General features: G+C 40.9%; 1 protein-coding gene across 2 annotated transcripts in view; it reads left to right on the top strand.

The window, feature by feature from the left end:
• Positions 1-1,556: 1,556 nt before the first annotated feature.
• Positions 1,557-22,649, top strand: part of mtor (mechanistic target of rapamycin kinase) — a 96,258-nt gene continuing 75,165 nt past the window's right edge. The window contains exons 1-20 of one of the 2 annotated variants that reach the window (XM_061671837.1): positions 1,557-1,681; positions 1,992-2,134; positions 2,270-2,378; positions 3,146-3,378; positions 4,557-4,757; positions 4,832-4,966; positions 5,125-5,400; positions 5,798-5,906; positions 7,184-7,367; positions 7,908-8,036; positions 9,184-9,428; positions 12,426-12,635; positions 12,714-12,919; positions 13,569-13,691; positions 13,812-13,895; positions 14,301-14,393; positions 14,806-14,940; positions 16,964-17,093; positions 21,302-21,552; positions 21,661-21,747. In XM_061671837.1, coding sequence (XP_061527821.1) covers positions 2,006-2,134; positions 2,270-2,378; positions 3,146-3,378; positions 4,557-4,757; positions 4,832-4,966; positions 5,125-5,400; positions 5,798-5,906; positions 7,184-7,367; positions 7,908-8,036; positions 9,184-9,428; positions 12,426-12,635; positions 12,714-12,919; positions 13,569-13,691; positions 13,812-13,895; positions 14,301-14,393; positions 14,806-14,940; positions 16,964-17,093; positions 21,302-21,552; positions 21,661-21,747 — 3,069 coding nt within the window. In that variant the 5' untranslated portion in view covers positions 1,557-1,681; positions 1,992-2,005. Of the gene's footprint in view, positions 1,682-1,976; positions 2,135-2,269; positions 2,379-3,145; positions 3,379-4,556; positions 4,758-4,831; positions 4,967-5,124; positions 5,401-5,797; positions 5,907-7,183; positions 7,368-7,907; positions 8,037-9,183; positions 9,429-12,425; positions 12,636-12,713; positions 12,920-13,568; positions 13,692-13,811; positions 13,896-14,300; positions 14,394-14,805; positions 14,941-16,963; positions 17,094-21,301; positions 21,553-21,660; positions 21,748-22,649 lie in introns of both variants that reach the window. The other variant, XM_061671846.1, reaches the window with a different exon arrangement.

Here is a 22,649-nt window from a genome sequence, read left to right as displayed (position 1 = left end):
CCGGTCCTCAGAACTGAGAGGCTGACGCTCTAACCAGTCGGCCACCGTGCCGCCGTGAACAAACATTGTCATGAAAATTTCATGAGAAGAAAATACGGTACAGCAAAATAAAACAATACTTATGGGCAGAGTTCTCTGAAAAAAAAAAAAAAAAAAAGACCTAAATTCCCGAAATAGTGCATAATTATGTGTTTAGGCTAAACGTTGCTCTTTACTTGCAATGGTTCCTGCCCGCATTGTTAAGAGTGCGTGCCTTAGCGATATGTCGGGTTAGTTGATATGTGTGCATTTAATTTCATGAAACCCTGACTGTGGGTTGGGTGGTAAACATTGGCCTTCACTGTATTACCAAGCATTACCTGGCAACTTACCACATGCGTAGGATGCCAGCATGCTTTCCCGATAATTGCTCATGATTGCTTCTTGTTCTGCAAGCTAAAAGAGCCTCCGTTTTCCTTGTGTGAGTCATCATCATCCACAGTATGCTCAGATAGGCACCAGCAAGTGCAATTAATAGTGGTGTGAAAACATATGCGATAAAAAGAGAAAAGGGGCACATCAACTGCAGGCCAAAAAGTGGGGGCCTATACATCAATTTATATATCATCTCACGCCACACGATCCCGTCTTTACTGGAAATTCTATTTAATTTACTTATGCACTTCTTGTTAGATGCAATCTGCATTTTGTTCCCTTGTACTTGTGCACATGTGTAATGACAAAGTTAACTCTTATAGCCTAAATATTGTGCAAATTGTCATAATGTTGTGGCTGGTCTGTGTACACGACACTGGCTGAAAGGCAAGCACAAAAATGCTTGGTTTGGTGCTGTTTAAAAGAGTGTGTAAACTGTTGAAATTGCTTAATGTTTACCAGTACAATATCTCGCCCTAGAGGCCAGCCAGTGAAAATAACGTTTGTAGATTTTTTTTAAAATATTAATAATCATCATCGTTGTTGATGTTTCATATTTATACTGTTTATTAATCGCCAATTTAAAAAAAAAGTAATAATAATAACAAAGGAATTAGCTTTCTGAGTTTTCAGTAGTGGTGAGCGCTGCCTGCGCAGGCAGCGCGCAATAATGCGATCGTTAAAAATCGCTGCGAACCCTGCATGACGTCACTTCATAGATATGAACAATAGGTAGATTGCGACGGGGACGCAGAGGTAATGGTGGGCGCTTTCCATGTTTGTGGACGCCAAGAAAAAAAGAAAAAAAAAAAAAAAAAGGGGGGGAAAATTAAAATAAGGATGCCAGCACATTTAGGTGCTTTCTGTTGCACACAACGCCGTACAATTAGCCAAGGCAACTCGGAATAACCTCTTCTCATTTAAAAATATATTTGGACATTTTTTTTTCAATACACATGCTTTGGCGTTGACAAAAAAATAAATAAACCGCATGAAATTTGGTTGAGAAATGAGCACGTTACGACTTTAATTTCAATGGATTGTACATGCTTTGCCTTTGATTTTGCCCCTGCCAATGTGGCCACCACGTAGGCACGCCGGTTAGCCGGGCGCTAGCGCGTTGGAGTATCTCGTCTTCTCTTCACATCTGTGGTCAGCCCTCGCTAAACATTAGCTAGCTAACCTTGCACCCATCATCAGCCACATAGTCCGACCATGAGGGCTATTATCGAATATTATATGAGTTGTGTGCCTATTTTGTAAACACGTAAGTAAACATCAACATGATTATGGTATGTTGAGGGGCTGCCATTGGGTCATAGCTTCATATTAGCGCTTGCTGACATTAGCTAAACATAAACAGCTAGGTATCCCGTATGAATCTCAGTAATATGTGCTAAATCGTGTCTAGCTGTATTTTTTCGAGATACTACGTTCACGCCATTTTCGTAAATATAAACTAATTGACACACCCTTGAAGGACCCACTCCACTGGAAGTCTTGCTGGCTAAATCCATTTACACATCATATATTACAGCATATAAATCGTCCCTTTTTGACAGTTTTTGTAAATGCAGATCAGGCAATCGAAATGGTGGTCATGTCAGGCACAGCCACTGTGCTGCAGCAGTTTGTCAGTGGGCTTAAGAGTCGAAATGAAGACACCAGAGCGAAATCTGCCAAGGATCTGCAGCACTATGTGACTACAGAGTTGAGAGAGGTAATTATGTGTCATTTTCACTTACTGTTGGTTTAATTTTGCTCTAAAAATGAATGTATTAACAGTACATTTATCGGTCACCGATTTGGACTTTTTGGGATGATTGCTGGAAACACTGGTTTGTGTCTTCAATAGTTAAGTCCAGATGAAGCCACCACATTTTATGATGAGTTAAATCACCACATATTTGAGCTGGTCTCCAGCTCTGATGTGAATGAGAAGAAAGGAGGGATTCTTGCAATAGGTAAGTATAAAATCATGCTGTCTTTTTTTGTGTGCGTGTGCATATAATATACAGTATTTTATCAGATAGTAGCCTACACTCTAATGCATGCAGTGCCCCGTGTCAGAAGTTTAAAAGAAACTTGAACCACCATATTGCGGTTCAATTTTCACAGTCCAGGTATTTATTTATTTATTGTCCTATTACAGTTGTTACTATTTTTTGTTTGTTTGTTAATATTGTTGTTAGAATGTAGGTGGGGTGGGGGCTCCAGAACGTAACCCTTGCAATGTTTTGTAATATTCATTTTTCTGATGGAATACAGTCATCATTCATTACAGATTATTAAAACAAATGTTTACAGTGTGTTCTGATCTCGGTTCAAAGGCTGCAACAAAAAAGGGAGGCACCCAGTGGATTATGATTGCTAAAAGTAGATGTTTTATGAAAGTACTTCAATCAAAGCAAACCAAATTAGGATGTTTAAATAAAGTCTATACATATGTCTGTGAATAATCATCAGAGTCAATCATATAGTGAGTGGATGAGTGGAAGATTTAGGTGTAGGTGATGTAAGGTGCAAACATAGGATAACAAAACATACAAAGGCCTCCCCGCCACTAATAATCACCTTATTCTGAACAGATGCTGCCAGTTGACTAAACCTTTCTCACTAGATTAGGAAATATGGTCATTATTTTAGGATTACTCCTCCTCCTGTCATGAGTAAAGCAAGTGCTTGATGTATTATATGACATACACGACGACCGGCAACTTTTTTTCCACAGTCAGTCTGATTGGAGTCGAGGGAGGCAACGCCACCAGGATCAGCCGCTTCGCCAACTACCTGCGCAACCTGCTACCCTCCAGCGACCCAGTGGTGATGGAGATGGCTTCCAAAGCCATGGGTCACCTGTCCATGGCCGGGGACACCTTCACAGCGGAATATGTCGAGTTTGAGGTGAAGAGGGCTCTGGAGTGGCTGGGAGCAGACAGGAATGAAGGCAGACGCCATGCTGCAGTAAGTGGCAATACCAGAGACTGTTTGTTGTTCGTTGTTAAAATAGCAACTCTTCTCAGTTGTGTTTGGGTGGGGAAGATTGTTTCTGTTGCAGTTGTTCAGTGGCACTGACAATAGATGGGTATGATAGGTTAAAAGATCAATTAGAACATATTATCCATCCATCCATTTTGTTTACCACTTATCCTCACGAGGGTCGCGGACTGCTGGAGCCTATTCCGGCTAGCTTCGGGCGGCAGGCGGGGTACACCCTGAACTGGTCGCCAGCCAATCACATACAAACAAACAACCATTCGCACTCACATTCACACCTACGGGCAATTTAGAGTCTTCAATCAACCTACCACGCATGATTTTGGGATGTAGGAGGAAACAGAGTACCCGGAGAAAAGCCACCCAGGCACGGGGAGAACATGCAAACTCCACACAGGCGGGGCCGGGATTTGAACCCCCGTCCCCAGAACTGTGAGGCAGATGTGCTAACCAGTTGTCCGACGTGCCAGCTAGAATATATTCGTGACAATAAAAAGGTTGTAATCTTTAATCTATTGCCTCTTTTTTGGGCGATGGCAACATTTGGAAGTATTTAATCCAAGATGATTTAAATGCTGTGTTTCTTCAATTAGTCCACTCGAATAGATGCTAGTGCTGGTCAGGTTTTCCTTGAAATAAAATCTTTCCAATTTGAATCGACTCACGTTCACGTCGATGGACAATTAGAACCTTAAATTGAGCTGACTTGCATTTCTTTGAAATATGGGAGGAAGTCGGCGTCCCTGGAGAAAACCCATGTAAGGACGGGGAGAGCCCAGAACCTCTCAACTGTGAAGCAGACATTTTAACCGCGACTTTGACGTGCAAACCACAGCTTGTGGTGCCACTAGCTAATGAATGACTTTTTATTGTATGTGATCATAATAACCTGAACCGGGATTTATTCATTCTGACTACAGGTATATCACATTATACTGTATACACCAAACGTACCATACAACAAATGCCTCGTACTCTGCATTTCAGTGGTGACTCTTTGAGGGCTACGGTACTTGAATGCATATTTTAAAGTGAGCATAGCGGTTGAGGTTGTTGTGTATTTTGAGATCAATGTTGTATTAAAACTGTAGAAAAATAATAAAAAATGGTGATGATTGCAGAAACATATTTTATGTCTATTTCAGGTGTTGGTTCTGAGGGAACTGGCTGTGAGCGCACCAACCTTCTTCTTTCAACAAGTGCAGCCCTTTTTTGACAACATCTTCTACGCCGTCTGGGACCCCAAGCAGGCCATCCGAGAAGGTGCTGTGTCTGCACTGCGGGCCTGCCTCATCCTCACCACACAGAGGGAGACGAAAGAAATGCAGAAACCACAGTGGTACAAAGTATGGCCCTCCACTATTTCCAATCAAATCACGTTCTAATGCTTGTAAAGCTATTGATTTCTTCATTGTGACAGCAAACCTTTGACGAGGCTGAGAAGGGCTTTGACGAAACCTTGGCGAAGGAGAAAGGCATGAATCGGGACGACAGGTTCCACGGCGCTCTTCTCATCCTGAATGAGCTGGTTCGCATCAGCAGCATGGAAGGAGAGGTGAGGCACTCACGCACGGTATCCTCACACCCAACATAAAGTTATCTCATTCACTAAGTTGACTCACAGTTTAGTGAATTGAAATGAAGTTACGTAAAAAGCACTTTTGGTACCAAAGTGCCATTGTATTAAAATGTTTCTCTATAATTGTCCATCAGCGCATGCGCGAGGAAATGGAAGAGATCACGCAGCAGCAACTGGTGCACGATAAGTACTGCAAGGAGCTCATGGGCTTTGGAGCAAAGCCCCGCCACATCACCCCTTTCACCAGCTTTCAGTCAGTGCAGCCACAGCAGTCCAACGCTCTCCTGGGCCTGCTGGGATACAGCACGCCCCAGGGCTTCCTCAGCTTCGGAGCTACACCGGTGCCCGCTAAGAGCTCCCTGGTGGAGAGCAGATACTGCCGTGAGCTCATGGAGGAGCGTTTTGATCAGGTGTGTTTCACCATATATGTTTTTTTTTTCCTTCATATATTAGTTTGTTTTGTTTGTGCCTATGACATTGTGTTATATTGGCTAGGAAAAAAAATACCCATCATTTGTAAATGGTGCCTTACTTGCTGAAGGGAAATCAAATGCCATCTGAGGGGAACAATTTTTGCATTGTATAAATCACACATGTATAAAGATAACTAGTCACGTTGGTTTTATAGACATGGTATAGGTAAACAATAAAAAAAAGTATTTGGACAGAAGGAAAAATGTCAATATTGTCAAAATGGTCAAAGCAAAGGGCTCTTGTTTTAAAGGCATTGCATTTTTACATTTTTGATAGAAACAATTTCGGCAACATAATCTGTTAACATAATTTCTCACTGTGTCCCCCCCCCAGGTGTGTCGATGGGTGCTAAAATACAGAACCAGTAAAAATCCTCTCATCCAGATGACCATACTCAATCTACTTCCACGGCTTGGTGCCTTCCAGCCACATACTTTTACTGGTGGGTGTTATTCATATTTAAATTAAAAAGTAAAACAATTTAATTTGGCCGTCTGGGTAGTGTTTAAATTTTGTTTGTCAACAATTTAGAGGGGGAATGGCTGTAATTTGATAACTTTGCAATATCATGACGTGAGTTCACTTTGTACCCATCTCAGATTGATGGAAAAGACTGTGGTGGGCAACATGATGTTTGGTGGACTATCGTTTAGCACACCGCCTGTTGGTTTATTTTGTTCGCCTCACAATTTTCGACTGTGGCTTCCTCTTCTCCCGTGCCTGTATGTTTTTTTTTCTTTTTTCTTTTCCAGGTTCTCAGGCTTCCTCCCACATTCTAAAAACATGCACATAAGGTCAATTATTCTCGAACCACTCGGCCTTGGCACTAAGGCTGCACGATATTTGGTTTGAGCATTGTCACCGCGATGTACATGTGCGCAATAGTCACATCGCTGGGTCTGCTGCAATGTTGGTGTACTGTAATATACAAGAAATCAACTGTAATATTAAAAGTGACCAGCAGAGGGACCTGTTTGGACATGCTAATAAAATTAAGACCAAAAATTTTTATTATGAACTTAATTCAAAATTTTGAATTATGAACTTTTCCAAAATGGATCCTGTACTCTTTCACATCGCAATATATATAGCAGGTTTCAAAAAATCAAAATGGCATTTTGTTCCAATATTGTTCAGCCCTACGTGGGACAATATTGTGCTGTGAGAGATTTCATTTAATTGCTCCAAAAATATTGATTTTTTTTTTTTTTTTTTTTTTCACTACTTTATCTTTGTATCCTTGTTCATCTATCTATGCCAGCAACATATAGTGACTGGCATAAGAAAATGCTCCTCCACTAGATGGCAGAAGGTACATCGCTAACCTGTGTAGCCACTTTCTGTGACATTTTTGTTAGGCGGCATGCTGGGAGATTTTTTTTGGAATGTAAAATATATACCCTTTGTTAGGTTAATTCAAATGATAAATTCTCCAGGGATATGTGTGTGTGAAACTATATGTGCCATTGGCTTGCAACAAGTCCAGGTTGTATGCTGCTTCTCGCCCAAAGTCAGCTGGGTATTACCTCAGGCGGCTGAGCATAATAGAAAATTGTTTCAAACACTCAGGCTCAAATGTTTAGGATGATTTCTATTTGTCAACCCTGTTGATTGATAGTCAGTTTCAACTTAATTCTGCCTCACTGTTTTTATAATTGGTCGTTAGTATTTCAGCCGACACACAGATTTACTAATATAGGATTTACATGTGCATTCCAGACCAATACCTGTCAGACACAATGGGCTACCTTCTGGGGAGCCTCAAGAAGGAGAAGGAGCGAACAGCAGCCTTCCAGGCTCTGGGCTTACTGGTGGTGGCAGTCCGAGCCGAAATACAGCCGTATCTTTCCAAGATCCTGGAGATTATAAAGGCGGCTCTTCCACCCAAGGACTTTGCTCACAAGTCAGTATAGTGGGTCTTCGGTTTACAATGTTCCAGACATACGATGTTTCGATGTTACAAAAGTTGTGTAATGAACTCGCTTTAGCAGTGGTGTAGAACTGTTGTCATGCGGCACAAGAAGACACTTGATTCTTATATTCATGGCCAGGAAGTTTCTTTCAGGCAAATATTTACTGTAATTATTACTCTATTACTGTGGCAGCGTGGGTTAGTGATAGACTACGGTATGTTCCAACTTTCATAGAAATTTGGATTATGTCACCACTGTACGAACAGAACGCTGTCGTAAGCCCCCAACAAACGTAAAATGTGCACACTTTGTCTTTATGCTTAAATCTTGGAATTGTATTTCTTTCTTTGTATGATATGTAAAATACTTTATTTATGATGCTTCTTATTATGCTTACTAGTTTACTATGGTTTCATCGCTATTTCATTCCTTTCAGTAATTATTTTTAGTTTTTGTTGTTGTTTTAAGTTGGTCACGTTGGAGGGCTTGGACAATAAGTTTGGTTTCCTTTTGCTGTCTTTCATGTGCAGGAGGCAGAAGTCCATACAGGTGGACGCCACTGTGTTCACATGTATCAGCATGCTTTCTAGGGCTATGGGTCCCAGCATCCAACCAGACATCAAGGAGCTGTTGGAGCCCATGCTAGCTGTGGGCCTTAGGTATTGTGCTTTATGTATATACTGTAGTTGTTGTATGGGTCATGGGGGCTTGACATGGTTGAATTCTGAGTTTTTGAGGTGTGCAATTGAAAAGAAATTGAATAACATGCTTTCAAGTGCTTGAATAATAATAATTTACTTCACAACAAATACTCTCAACGGTGTCCAAGCTTTTTTCACAAAGGGCAGCATACAGAAAATTCTTATTTATTGGGACCACTTTGATCGTCTTCAGTATTGGTTGAATTACATTTTTAGGTTTGCCACAGGCTAATAAAAAATTATGACCTGTGGGCTATAAATGCCCGAGTTATCTGATTGAGATAGCTTCTTACATTGAGAATTAAACTACACATGAAAAGGCATGCCAGTATGCATTTTACTATTCTGTATCACACTACCATATTGTTTTTTTTTTAATACCATATGTTTTAATAAACCGGTACAGCTGGAAAATGCATACCTATTCCTTAAACTTGATATTGTTATATTTTGGTTTTGTGAAAGATCATGGAAATATTTGTATTAACACAATAGGCAATGTTTTTCAATCTAAGTACATTTTGGTCAATGAATAGACATATGTAAACTTAAAATTCAATCCAAAATGTTTCTTTTCCCCATTTTGGCTGCTACATGCACATACAGGTTAGTGTAATTATTCTTATTTTTTTGAACCATATTATATGATTTCAGTCTGCCTTTTGTGCGGTACATTTTCACAAGGCTCTTACTCATAATTTCAAGTTGGCTTGTATTGAAGCTGGTAAAGGACTTTTTGGAAACCTAAGCGCTTTCAATGTCTTAAACATTTTTGTTTTACTTCCAAGTACATTCCAGAACAGTGGAAACCCTCAAATGTCCTTGGCCTCAATAGATTGAACAGACCAATAGTTTCATGGAGTGTTTTTTTTCTGCCATCTAAAATGGTAAAAGAAAAACATTGTGTTGTGCATGTGCTGCCCCTTTAAGTGAGTGATGGAGTGGTAGCGTTACATTTGAGAGAAATGTAGCTGTGTGTGAGTGTGCGCACACGTCGGCTGAATGGAGAAATAGCTTGTGCTGTGTTGTGTTATCTGTGTGCCAGGAAAAGGGTCACCTCTTGGGTTCAATTATATTTACTTCAACGTGTCGTCTATTTGTCCAGCCCGGCGCTGACAGCGGTGCTGTACGATCTGAGCCGTCAGATCCCGCAGCTTAAAAAGGACATACAGGATGGGCTCCTGAAGATGCTCTCCCTGGTTTTGATGCATAAGCCCTTGCGCCACCCTGGCATGCCCAAGGGCTTGGCTCACCAGCTCGCATCGCCAAGCCTCACCAACATCCCAGAGGCCAGTGATGTTGGCAGCATCACACTGGCCCTGCGCACTCTGGGAAGCTTTGAGTTTGAAGGTAAGAGCCTTGACACTGACACAGCTTCAGTGTCTTGTAGTTATGTTATCCACCTTTCTAGAGCTGTAGATGGCAGACTGCGACCTATTTGCAAGTTTTAGGTAGTCCGTTTTGGTTGAGTTTCCGACATTAAAAATCATCCATCACCATCAATCTACAATGTAAGCATTATTTCAACTTTAAATACACGTTAGTGTTTTCGGACACCAGGCCATTACAGACTTGGAATTGGATTTACTCCTCCCTCTAGGGATATTCCAATCTTTGCTATTAAATATTTGTGGTTCCTCTAGGCCTTTTGTTGTCATTTTAACGCTAGTTCCTGTCAGTGATCCGTAGCATTCAGACTGCATACAGTTTTTACTTGACTCTTACTAGACGCAAACCTGACTTGCGTGACCGGTCAAGAAGTCCGGGGGAGTTCAGGCATTCCAACCCAACTCCCAATTGATTAAACATTAAATAATGAGTTGAGTATTGCCAGACATTTGACCATATGGTGAACCCTCCCGTATTCTCAGTTCAGCATTTGCGAAATTGTTATTTGCAGATTTTTGGGAGAACCTGTCCTCTGTTAGTCATTAAAAAAACTCACCTATTCGCTATGTTTGCTCTCAGTCTTATATATGTCTTATATAGTAATAGTGCTTGGGTGCCATCTGGTAAGATCGTGGTGCCAAGCAACTATGTTAAACTGAGGGCAGCTTCATTTATTCAGGCCGTAGCCTTGTCTAATAGCAACAAGTGAGTTGCTGCCATCTTGTGTCAAATCTTTCCAATGTTTATTTGCAGCAGGGCTCAGTCTCTCTCCTCTGCGGATAGCAAGGGTTCCCTGTACTTATTTTCATAAATAGTCCCTAATAGATATCCAACCCAATTCCAGTAAAGTTGGGGCGTTGTGTTAAACATAAATAAAAACAGAATAGAATGATTTGTAAACCTATATTTAATTCAATACACTACAAAGACAAGATGTTCAAAGTGATAAACCTTATTGTTTTTTTTAGCAAATAATCATTCACTTAGAATTTTATGGCTACAACATGTTCCAAAAAAGCTGGGACAGGGTCATGTTTACCACTGTTTTACGTCACCTTTTCTTGTAACAACATTCAATAAACGTTTGGGAATTGAGGACACTAATTGTTAAAGCTTTGTAGGTGGAATTCTTTCCCATTCTTGCTCGATGTACTGCTTCAGCTGTTCAACAGTCTGGGGTCTCCGTTGTCGTATTTTACGCTTCATAATGCGCCACACATTTTCAATGGGAGACAGGTCTGGCCTGCAGGCAGGCCAGTCTAGTACCCGCACTCTTTTACTACGAAAACACGCTGTTGTAACACGTGCAGAATGAGGTTTGGCATTGTTTTGCTGAAATAAGCAGGGGTGTCCATGAAAAAGACGTTGCTTGGATGGCAGCATAAGTTTCTCCAAAACCTTTATGTACCTTTCAGCATTAATGGTGCCTTCACAGATGTGTAAGTTACCCATGCCATTGGCACCAACACAACCCCATACCATCACAGAGGCTAGCTTTTGAACTTTGAGTCCATAACAGTCCGGATGGTTCTTTTCTTCTTTGGCCCGTAGGACACGACGTCCACAATTTCCCCCAAAAAATGTAAATGTGGACTCTTCGGACCACAGAACACTTTTCGTCAGTCCATCTTAGATGAGCTCGGACCCAGAGCAGCCGGCGGCGTTTCTGGGTGTTGTTGATAAATGGCTTTTGCTTTGCATAGCAGAGTTTCAAGTTGCACTTACGGATGTAGCGCCGAACTGCATTTACTGACATTGGTTTTCTGAAGTGTTCCTGAGCCCATGTGGCGATATCCTTTACACATTGATGTCGGTTTTTGATGCAGTGCCGCCTGAGGGATCGAAGGTCACGGGCATTCAATGTTGGTTTTGGGCCTTGCCGCTTACATGCAGTGATTTCTCCAGATTCTCTGAACCTTTTGATGATGATATGGACCGTAGACGATGAAATCCCTGAATTCATTGCAATTGTACGTTGAGGAAGATTGTCCTTCAACTGTTGGACTATTTTCTCACGCACTTGTTCACAAATAGGTGAACCTCGCCCCATCTTTGCTTGTGAATGACTGAGCAATTCAGGGAAGCTCCTTTTCTACCCAATCATGGCACCCACCTGTTCCCAATGAGCCTGTTCCCCTGTGGGATGTTCCAAACATGTTTGATGAGCATTCCTCAACTTTCTCAGTCTTTTTTTGCCACCTGTCTCAGCTTTTTTGGAATGTGTTGCAGCCATAAAATTTACCGGTAATGATTATTTGCTAAAAACAAAGTTTATCAGTTTGAACATTAAATATCTTGTATTTGTAGTGTATTCAATTAAATATAGGTTGAACATGACTTGCAAAATCATTGTAATCTGTTCTTATTTATGTTTAACACAACGTCCCAACTTCATTGGAATTGGGGTTGTATTATTCTAATCTTTTTTCAGTCTGAGCTTCTCGATTGCATACCCCCAATGTAAATATCTAAGATATGGTAGCTTTAGAACCATACCGCAATTGCATGTAGAGAAACGTTGCTCTTAAACTGTTAGACTATTTGTTCAGACAGTACAGTTGTTCGAAAAGTGGTGAACATCGCCGATCCTTGCAAACTACTGAGCCTTTCGAGGATGCTCTTTTTATAACCATTCATGACATTGAACCTGCTCACCTATGGAATGTTCCAAACAGATTTCCCTGTCTTTTGTTGCCCCTGTCTCAGGTTTTTTGGAATGTGTTGCAGGCATAAAATTTGAAATGAGAGTATATTTGCAAAAAAAAAAAAAAAAAAAAACAATAACGTTCATTAAATATCTTGTCTTTGTACTGTATTCAATTTATTTGCAATTGCTGAAAAGGAATTGCAAATCATTGTCTCCGGTTTTACACAGCATCCCAACTACATGGGAATTGGGGTTTGTGGATAAATTAATCAAAATACAATTAAAAAGCTTGTTCTTTGATTTTTCATCAGGACACTCTCTCACCCAGTTTGTGCGACACTGCGCTGACCACTTCTTGAACAGCGAGCACAAGGAGATCCGAATGGAGGCAGCTCGCACCTGTTCCCGCCTCCTCACCCCCTCCATACACCCCATCAGCGGCCATGTTGTGAGCCAGACAGCGGTGCAGGTTGTTGCAGATGTGCTGAGTAAACTTCTAGTGGTTGGCATCACTGACCCAGGTAACCTCTGACAGACTTCCACTCTGGATGACCATGGTCATGATCATAACATTCACGCTTACCATCCTCGTTCTTCAGATCCAGACATCCGGTACTGTGTGCTGGCATCTCTGGACGAGCGCTTTGATGCCCACCTTGCCCAGGCGGAGAACCTGCAGGCACTCTTTGTGGCCCTGAATGATGAAGTGTTTGAGATCAGAGAGTTGGCCATCTGCACTATCGGACGCCTCAGCAGCATGAACCCGGCTTTCGTCATGCCTTTCTTACGCAAGATGCTCATTCAGGTTGTAGACTTGGACCAGAAACGCTGCATAGTTGTGTGAATGCTGAGAGATTAGGGCTTAATTAAAGAAAATCCACAATTCGAAATGATTCTTCCAATAACTTTTCAGAATTAAATAGACTCTATAATGGTCCTATAAATATTCTGAAATATATTTTGTCATACACATCACTATCAGTTCATTCAGTATCAGTTGGGTGCTGTGCCTATTGAGTACCTGTAGAGAGCAGTAAAGACAAACCTATCAGACGCAGAATATTGCAATGAAGAAATTTTGGTACACTGACCTCAGTGGAAGAAAGCTAGAACACACAGCAGAGTGCAAAAATAGCTTAATATAGGAGACATATCAAATATGTGTATGAAAATAAAAACAAAAACTGGTACAATCCTGTCATAAATGGCCAAAATGTGCAAAGCTGTAAAATAATGCGCCCTATACACCTATGAGGAGGAGGAACGGTTACTCTTTAAATGATTCTGAACTGTAAACCTCATGAGCTTAATAAAAAGACAGATTCTCATTAATAAACGTATTCATTTTTATAGAAACTCAGGCCCAGGTTGCTATTAACTGACTTGATTTAAAATAAATAAATAAATAAATAAAAAAGTATGCATTTGTTTGTTGTCAATGTTTCATGTTACAGATCCTGACTGAGCTCGAGCACAGTGGCGTTGGCAGAAACAAAGAGCAGAGCGCCCGTATGCTCGGTCATCTCGTGTCTAACGCCCCCCGCCTCATACGGCCCTACATGGAGCCCATCCTCAAGGTACAACTGTGCTAATATGCCATAGTGATGGTGCACATGCCTTGGAATTTAACAGGAGAAAGAGAAAGTTGTTAGGTTATATACCTTTTGTCACAAAGAAATCTGTCTGTCTTCGTTCAGGCTCTCATCCTCAAGTTAAAAGACCCAGACCCAAACCCTGGAGTGGTTATCAGTGTTTTAGCCACCATCGGCGAGTTGGCTCAGGTAAGGATTGAGGCCCTCTGCCCAAGTCATGAGCGAGACTTAAGTAGGCAGCAGAATGAACCAACTGGGACCAAGTCGGAAAATCCCATAAGGATTATGACCATAAAATATCATGTTCACATGCATGCTGGACAAAATAACAATCAAATGTTTGATTCAGGTACTGTAATTTTGAAAGACAAGTTTATTTTAGGTAGTTGTGTAATTCACAGACAATACTTTGCAACTGCTTGAAGATAATCAATTTTTTGCACTCAGAACATACTGTGTGATTGATTTGACACAAGGAAGGATAGTCAGATGAGGAAAATGTGCGCAGCCCAATTAGTTTTTAAGTATTTAAAAAATTTTTGAGAGGATACTATTGTGAGGGAAATGTGATTTACTCCCCGTGTTCTCGTGTAGGTGAGCGGTCTGGAGATGAAGAAGTGGATGGATGAGCTTTTTCCCATCATCATGGACATGCTGCAGGACTCTTCCTCATTAGCCAAGCGGCAGGTATGTGAACTTATTACAAGTATGGTTGTAATTATGTTTCTCTTCGTAAATACAGAAGAGCAAAATTGTTTTTTTTTCTGTTAAAAATAATTGTGCACAAAAGCTAAAATAGTGTGAATTAATATTTCTAGAATTGAAATTGAAGCGTGGCAGGGAGCTGACAGTAGAACTAAACAATAGTGAACCACTGGAAATCGAACACAATCTGTTCCATGAGGTTGCTTGACTTTTGGTTTATTTGCATTTCAGGTTAAGTTTTGTCACAGAGGATACAACAGTTTAGCAAAGTTGTTATACAAGTAGCTATTGAAATGAAATCTATAACAAATTAGCATTGCATGGATAAATATGACAAATGCCCTTTTGTTTGGTTATTGTACATTTATGAAATCTGCTTCTGACTTTCCACCAGGTGGCCTTGTGGACTTTGGGTCAACAGGTGGCCAGCACTGGCTATGTGGTAGACCCGTACAGAAAGTACCCTTCCCTTTTAGAGGTGCTGCTCAATTTCCTCAAGACAGAGCAAAACCAGGGCATCAGGAGAGAGGTATGCACATGGGTGCCTCCGTCTTCTTGTTTCCCACGCTTTCCTCAGTAGCAATATGAGCATGCTTCAGGAATTCAGTGACTTGTTATGAGACTTAGCTGTTCACATATGCTAAACAAATCAAGGCTTGTCTGTCTGTTTTGACTTTAACCAGTAAATCATCATCACATGAATACAAACACTCCAGGATACTTCCCTACTTTTCCATAAAGGCCTGAAAAGTTTGTGCTATGATGTAATTGGTAATTGTTTCTTTCCTTACCTGTTACATAATGAAGCTCGGAGAAGGTGTAGTCATTTTATTGGCAGTGTCCTGCAGTACAGCAGCCACACACATTACCGTAACGTCTTATGTATAATGCAAATTTTTTTCCCCCCAAAAAATTGTCAAGAGTCAATAGTGCGCATTATACACATACACATACATATAAAAATGATAATGCTTTTCTGAAATGCTTGACAGTTTAATTTTAATTCCATTAAAATAAAATTAAATGTGTTTTTTTCTTAAAAGAATTTTACACATTTTACAAATTCTGACTGGGTAATCAAACATGAGCAAAACTGTGTCTCATTTCTAAAACAAAAGTAGGGTTGTGAATTTCAAAATAAGAGCAACTAAATAAAAATAAAGTATTGTGTATTCAAATAAAGTGTTTAACTTCAGAATATCCATCCATCCATTTTCTGTCCCGCTTAACCTCGCTAGAGTTGCAGGCATGCTGGAGCCTATCCCAGCTATCTTCGGGCGAGGGGCAGGGTACACCCTGAACTGGTCGCCAGCCAATCGCAGGGCACATATAAACAAACAACCATTTGCACTCACATTCACACTTATGGGAAATGTAGAGTTTTCAATTAACCTACAGGGCATGTTTTGGGGATGCGGGAGGAAACTGGAGTACCCGGAGAAAACCCACGCAGGCACGGGGAGAACATGCAAACCCCGCACAGGATCCCGGTCCTCAGAACTGTGAGGCAGATGTGCTCACCAGTCGTCCACTGTGCCGCCAACTTCAGAATAATTATTTGAAAAAACTAACAAAATACAGATAATAATTAATGTTTTGATCATCGGAATCAGAATCATCTTTATTTGCCAAGTATGTCCAAAAAAAACACAAGGAATTTGTCTCCGGTACTTGGAGCCGCTCGAGTACGACAACAGACAGTCAATTGACAGAGAACACTTTGGAGACATAAAGACATTGAGAAAAACAGTCACTCAGCAATAAAGGGTTCTAAAAATGCATTATACATAGGTAGACGGGTTTTCCAGATTTTTGATGTCAACTTTGGGGGTGCGCATTATACACGAGAAATTACGGTAACCAGAATTTCTGCAATTTGGAGAGGGGCAGGGGACAATGAAAAGTAATTTAATAAATAATTTTTTTTTATTTAATTAAAAAAAAGAGAGAACATCTAAACTACCACCTCAGCATACAACACTTTGTTGTTACTATGCTGTCTTTGTTAATAAATGTACGTATCTATGAGGAAATATCCAAATATGTTACTATAGCCTCCTTCATTAGAGCTATGAGCTTATTACTTGCCAACAAGGCTTTATTGTTTTCACCTTTTGTAACCTTTTCAATAATTCTGTTATGAATGAAGCTTTAAAAATGCTTGTTCAATGTAATTTGACCAAAATTAGCTATGTGTAACTATTATTTTAAAACTAGTTTCATCTGGATATGACCCGTTGAGCGCATTTAGCAGCAATCTATATTTAATGCTTATATAGTTGTCAAATTTCATTAGCAACAGGAGTACGTTTGTGTGCTTATGTGAGATTTTAGTAGCTAAAAGGAGATAAAGTTTCATTCAGATTCTACATTTCCAGTTACAAGGGAATAAATGAGGAAAACATTTGAGGTGCCGGTATGCATTTATAGCCTTGGCCGAGGTCTGCGCTCTGTGATAGCTCCCGGTTCTTGTCTCTTTTACAACAGTATTCATTAATATTGGTAGATTTCCACCACTTTGAATGACATGTCATGGTATGTATCCCCACCAGGCCATCCGTGTCCTAGGTCTGCTTGGCGCTCTGGACCCGTACAAGCACAAGGTGAATATTGGCATGATCGACCAGTCACGAGACGCCTCTGCAGTCAGCCTATCTGAGTCCAAGTCCAGTCAGGATTCAGGTATGCCTATAATCACTGTAACTAATCTTTGCGTAGGCAGTTCTTTTTATTGTGCTCTGAATATTGATTAGTTAAACATTGTATTTTTTTAGTCTTTTAAAAACTGTAGCGATATTAAATTCTCAGCATCTGGAAAGTGTTTTCTGTACACCCACACGCCTGTCACGGACCTCTCCTAAAGTCTCTCTCGGGTCATTATTTACACATGTACATTTAGCTTGATCTTTTTATTTATTTTGTATTTATTTTGCTGTGACTGCAGTGTGTGTATATATAAATCTGATGGATAGTGTAGTGGCTATATAAAGATGAATAAGTGTAATTGCTGCCTTATTACATTAACCATCATGGAATTTTGTCTGCCAGATTTTAACACGCTTGCTGACCGTAGGACCTTTGTAACTATAATAAATTGTGTTTGGATATACATTTGAAAATATATATTTCAATGAGGCATGGAGGATACAGTGCATTTGCAATTGCAAACCTCCTGTGGATGGCCTAATGCTGATGAATTCTTAGGGTTTAAAAAGCAGAACGTGACGGGGCAATTACCATTTACGAAATGTGTGTAAAAACAGTTTTAAAAAAGCAATCCAAGATGTAAAATAAGGCATTTTATAGGGATCGGGATTGACTTCATCAGCTCTTTTTGCTGTTTGGGTTGACAAAATGCCAGTTAAAAGATGGTTCAGAGCGTCTGGACTTTTGGGGCTTTCTCATCCAAAATGGTTCTCTAGTTTTGAATGAGTGATGAAGTGTCTCATGCACATGGTTGTCGTTGGCAGAGGTCGTGTGTGGACGTTCATTCGATCTGGGTATTTAGGACACACTGCACGTGTCCTGGTGTGGATAGGCAGACTTGGGATAAAAAGATCTTATGATTTGTGGTGCTTTAGCTCGGGTTGATTTACCAACTACCATTGACACAAAATATGAAGGACAAAGGAAACAAAGAAAATAATGTGACCTTTTCCAAGGTCAAACACAATCTAATCAGGGACCTGGGTTGACTTCTGAACAACATTTTTGTCTTTGAAAAAATTTAAATCAATTATTGTGCCATATTTAAAACCTTTATCTGTACATCAACAAGCCAAGAATTTTTTTTAACTGTCATACAAGGGTACAAATATGTTAAACTGTGTACAATACAAATGAATAGAAATAAAAAAATAATCACAAAAAAGTTGATGGAAATAATTACATGATTTAACCTTGTGCTGGAGACATTTTAAAAATCCTCATCATCAAAGCAATGTGCATGTGTTGGTGGTGGTAGAACCACAGTGAAACACAGGAAGTCAGGCCAGCCTGACTTCCATCCATCCATTTTCTGTTCCACTTATCCTCACTAGGGTCGTGGACGTGCTGTAGCCTATCCCAGCTATCTTCGGGCGGGAGGCGGGGTACACCCGGGGTACAACCGGTCGCCAGCCAATTGCAGGGCACATATAAACAAACAACCATTCGCACACACATTCACACCTACGGACAATTTGGAGTCTTCAATTAACCTACCATGCATGTTTCTGGGATGTGGGAGGAAACCGGAGTGCCCGGAGAAATCCCACGCAGGCAAGGGGAGAACATGCAAACTCCACACAGGCGGGGCCGGGATTTGAACCCGGGTCCTCAGAACTGTGAGGCAGATGTGGTATCCAGTCGTGCCGCCGCCAGCATGACATGACAATTTTTATTTTCTACATAACATTTTTTGGGCCTTTTGAGCAGTACTACAGACATCAACATGCTCCAAATATCTTCTCTTAAAGGGTGAGTTTGCCGTTTTAAAACCGGGAGCAAGATTTTACTGTAGGCTCACTTCACTAATCCCTCCCCCGCTCGAGTCTCTGACAAAAGCCACGCCCCTCGCTAACATGCACGAGCGCGATTCTTAAACATGAACATTGATAATGGCATGCAATCTGAAAGTGCATAGTTATGATAAATATTTGTCCCCGTCGGTTCTCAAACAATTAAAATCCACACTCCGGTTCTTCTCAAACGCTTACAGTGAATTCAGCATCCAGCAGTTAGATTTGTAACAAAAATAAGCCAGAGGTTCCACATTACCCCTATTCTTGCAGCCCTCCACTGGTTTCCAGTAAAACTGAGAATCAACTGCAGGATTAGATCCTCTTGCTTACTTATGAAGCACTCTATGACCTCGTCCAAGCTACATCACTAAGCTCCTTGTTTCTCATTGCTCTACCTGACCTCTCTCTCACCAAGCATTTTTGCCTTCTATCAGTCTGCCTGCGCAAACCGTAAATCAAAGCGTGATCACACATTTGCATTCCTAGCACCAACTCTGTGGAACCATTTTCTACAAACAATTAATTCTGCTGACTGTTTTAAACAATGGCTAAAAACTCATATCGTCAAACCTTTCTATACCTCCCCGTTGGTTCCCATGTTCTGGTGTACGTTGTTGATTTCTGAATTGATTTCTCTTGGTGTCACGTTTGCAACTTTGTCTACTTTAATGTGTCTCAATTTTCCATGTGTCTAGGAAGTGCTTTGTGTGTTTTTTAAAAAAGCGCTCACTTACTGTCAGAATTTATGATATTTATTGTGCAAGAAAACTTACTGTAGTAAACCAAATTACCCACGACACTAATTCTCCTATCAGGTTAATTTTGACAGATTTTATTGCTTTAATTAAGTCACAAACAATGTTTAGAAAGTTGACATACAAATGATGGCTAGATTTCGACGCTGAATCTACATGTAACCAACCGTGTGCGTAGAGAGGCTCTCTGCCTGCATCACAGCTTGTGTCTTGACTTAGAATATGGTAATAGTCTTACCAGATTGTTCCTAAACTGAGTGGAGTCCAGCCAGACCTGAAGGATCAGGTTGTATGTGTTGGCAGATTTATTAGGGTCATTGTGTGGGGTGTGGGTTTTTAGGGCACCGATTTTGCCTGTCACATTTTTCATTGTTTCTGCCCATCTCTTTAGTTGGCTTTTTTACTATCACTATCCTCAAAATTACAAAATATTTTCCGTTACGTCGTCTCACCACACTGATGACTTATTTTTTGACTAAATAAACAGACCATTAGCTGTCTTCTGCAGACAATTTGTAGGTTTGAAAAATAAAAAGGACGAGCAAAGCTTCTGTCTTTAGTCGGCAGGCCTAATGACAAGTCTGTTATGTCTACAGTCCTGACTCTTCAGGGAGACGAGCTCTCTTGCAGAAGGTCAGTGAGACCCTAAATACCTGAATGTTGCTTGTGAAATACAGTAGTTATGCACATTTAAATGCCGAAGACACTATAAGCTTCAACTGTCAAAAAACCTACACAAAACTACTTGGGATACAGGGATGAGTGGTCAACCAACAGTTGCCAGTTGAACTTTGAGATTATGTAAAGCTAATGACTCATTTCAAAGCAAGTTATTTGCCAAAATCAGACCTACTCACCCAAAGTCTCTGAATAAGCAGAACTGCAAAGGGTTTTGTCTTACCTCTGCAATTGATGTAGATATCGAAATATATACACCTTATAAACCCAACGTAATGTGTGTCTGCAGGGAGCCACCAATACCGTATATCCCATATGATTGTGCGTTACCTCATGAACGTCATAATGCGAGTATGCTGTCTTTACTTTGGCAGACACTTGCTTTTCCATGGATGTTTTCCCTTGAAGATGATGAAGCACACAGGATATAGCCATCAACAAACAGTCAAGCTACATGCTATGAATGCTGTGTTTTGAACTTTGTAGAGTCGCATTTTAGATTTAGCGCTGTGATTCACAGTATGTTCCTGCAGTAAACCTCCCCTTGTCAAATAGGCTGAAGCCTTTTTGGATGAATGGATGTCTCGATTAAGTAAATGCTATTTATTCATTCAGAAGACAGTTATGGTCCTAAACATCCTCTAATGTAAGTATTGTGAGAGTACATAGAACCACAAAGGTGCAAACATTATTCACCATCAAGTGCACTCAATAGAGGACTCCACTACTATGCATATTACAAAGGGACAAATACTAAGATAAAGAAAAGCCATGTGTCCCACCTTCTGTGAATCTGCATTTTTACTTTTATTCCACAAATATTCTAATTTTTCAATCTGTTATGAGAAGCCACTGCTAGTGTATTAGTTCACATAGAAGAGCTATGCAGCTGGTGTGGGATCAAATCCCATTCAATTCACTTCTGTGGGTGACTGTAGTTTTCTCTTCATCCCAGCTGACTACAGCACCAGTGAGATGCTGGTCAATATGGGCAACCTGCCCCTGGATGAGTTTTACCCCGCCGTGGCAATCGTTACTCTAATGCGCATCCTGAGAGATCCATCACTGTCAAACCACCACACCATGGTGGTTCAGGCCGTCACCTTCATCTTCAAGTCCCTGGGCCTCAAGTGCGTCCAGTTCCTACCACAGGTCATGCCCACTTTTCTCAATGTGATCCGTGTCTGTGATGCCAGTATCCGCGAGGTAGGTAGGACTACTACAGATAGGCTAGTATGATAGCATCTACCTAATAATGACTATATTCACAAAGCCGTTCTGGTCTTACTCTCGTTCCTCTTTGTGTTTCTCCAGTTCCTCTTTCAGCAGATGGGAATGGTCGTATGCTTTGTAAAGATCCACATCCGTCCCTACATGGATGACATATTCACCCTCATCAGAGTGAGTAATTATGTTTACTTTCCATCCTTCTAATTACAGTCCCCTGCACCCCCTTCTCCTCATCACTGAGGATGTTCCAATGATTTAATATGTCACAGATGAAATGAGCAATGGGGAGGAGAGAAGAGCTCAAGAGAAGCTTAGAGCGAAGAACTAGCACTGGTTGCAGATGTTTTTGGAAATGATCTCTTTTGGAACCTGTGTATTGAATAGTCATCTGGTCCGACTGCAAATTCTTTTCAGAGCAGCCTAGAGCAAAATGACCACCAACACACGTTTCCCCCCATTTTGTCCTTATAATACAGTCGGCTCGCTCCACTCGTGTTGTTGTCGCCACGGTAACGAGTGTCTCCGGTCGCATTTGAGTTGACAAGAAAAAGCCCAATGATTGTAAAAAACGGGATGCGGTGGTATCGGAATACAAGATTTTATTGCAGCAGTCTGACATAGAGCAAATTTGTCTTGTAGTTTGATCAGGGCATTACGTGTTGTCTGTTCCACACTGCCGACGTTTTTTTTTTTTTTTTGTTTTGTTTTTAATAACTGTATTGGCCGGCGGCACGGTGGACGACCGGTTAGAGCGTCTGCCTCACAGTTCTGAGGACCGGGGTTCAATCCCCGACCCCGCCTGTGTGGAGTTTGCATGTTCTCCCCGTGCCTGCGTGGGTTTTCTCCAGGCACTCCGGTTTCCTCCCACATGCCAAAAACATGCATGCTAGGTTAATTGACAACTCTAAATTGCCCATAGGTCTGAATGTGAGTGCGAATGGTTGTTTGTTTGTATGTGCCCTGCGATTTGGCTGGCAACCAGTTCAGGGTGTACCCCGCCTCCTGCCCGATGATAGCTGGGATAGGCTCCGGCACACCTGCGTGAGGATAAGCGGCTCGGAAAATGGATGGAT

Source organism: Phycodurus eques, chromosome 1 (genome assembly GCF_024500275.1).
Source record: "Phycodurus eques isolate BA_2022a chromosome 1, UOR_Pequ_1.1, whole genome shotgun sequence".
NCBI lineage: Eukaryota > Metazoa > Chordata > Actinopteri > Syngnathiformes > Syngnathidae > Phycodurus > Phycodurus eques.
This window is presented reverse-complemented; position numbering and strand designations above follow the sequence as displayed.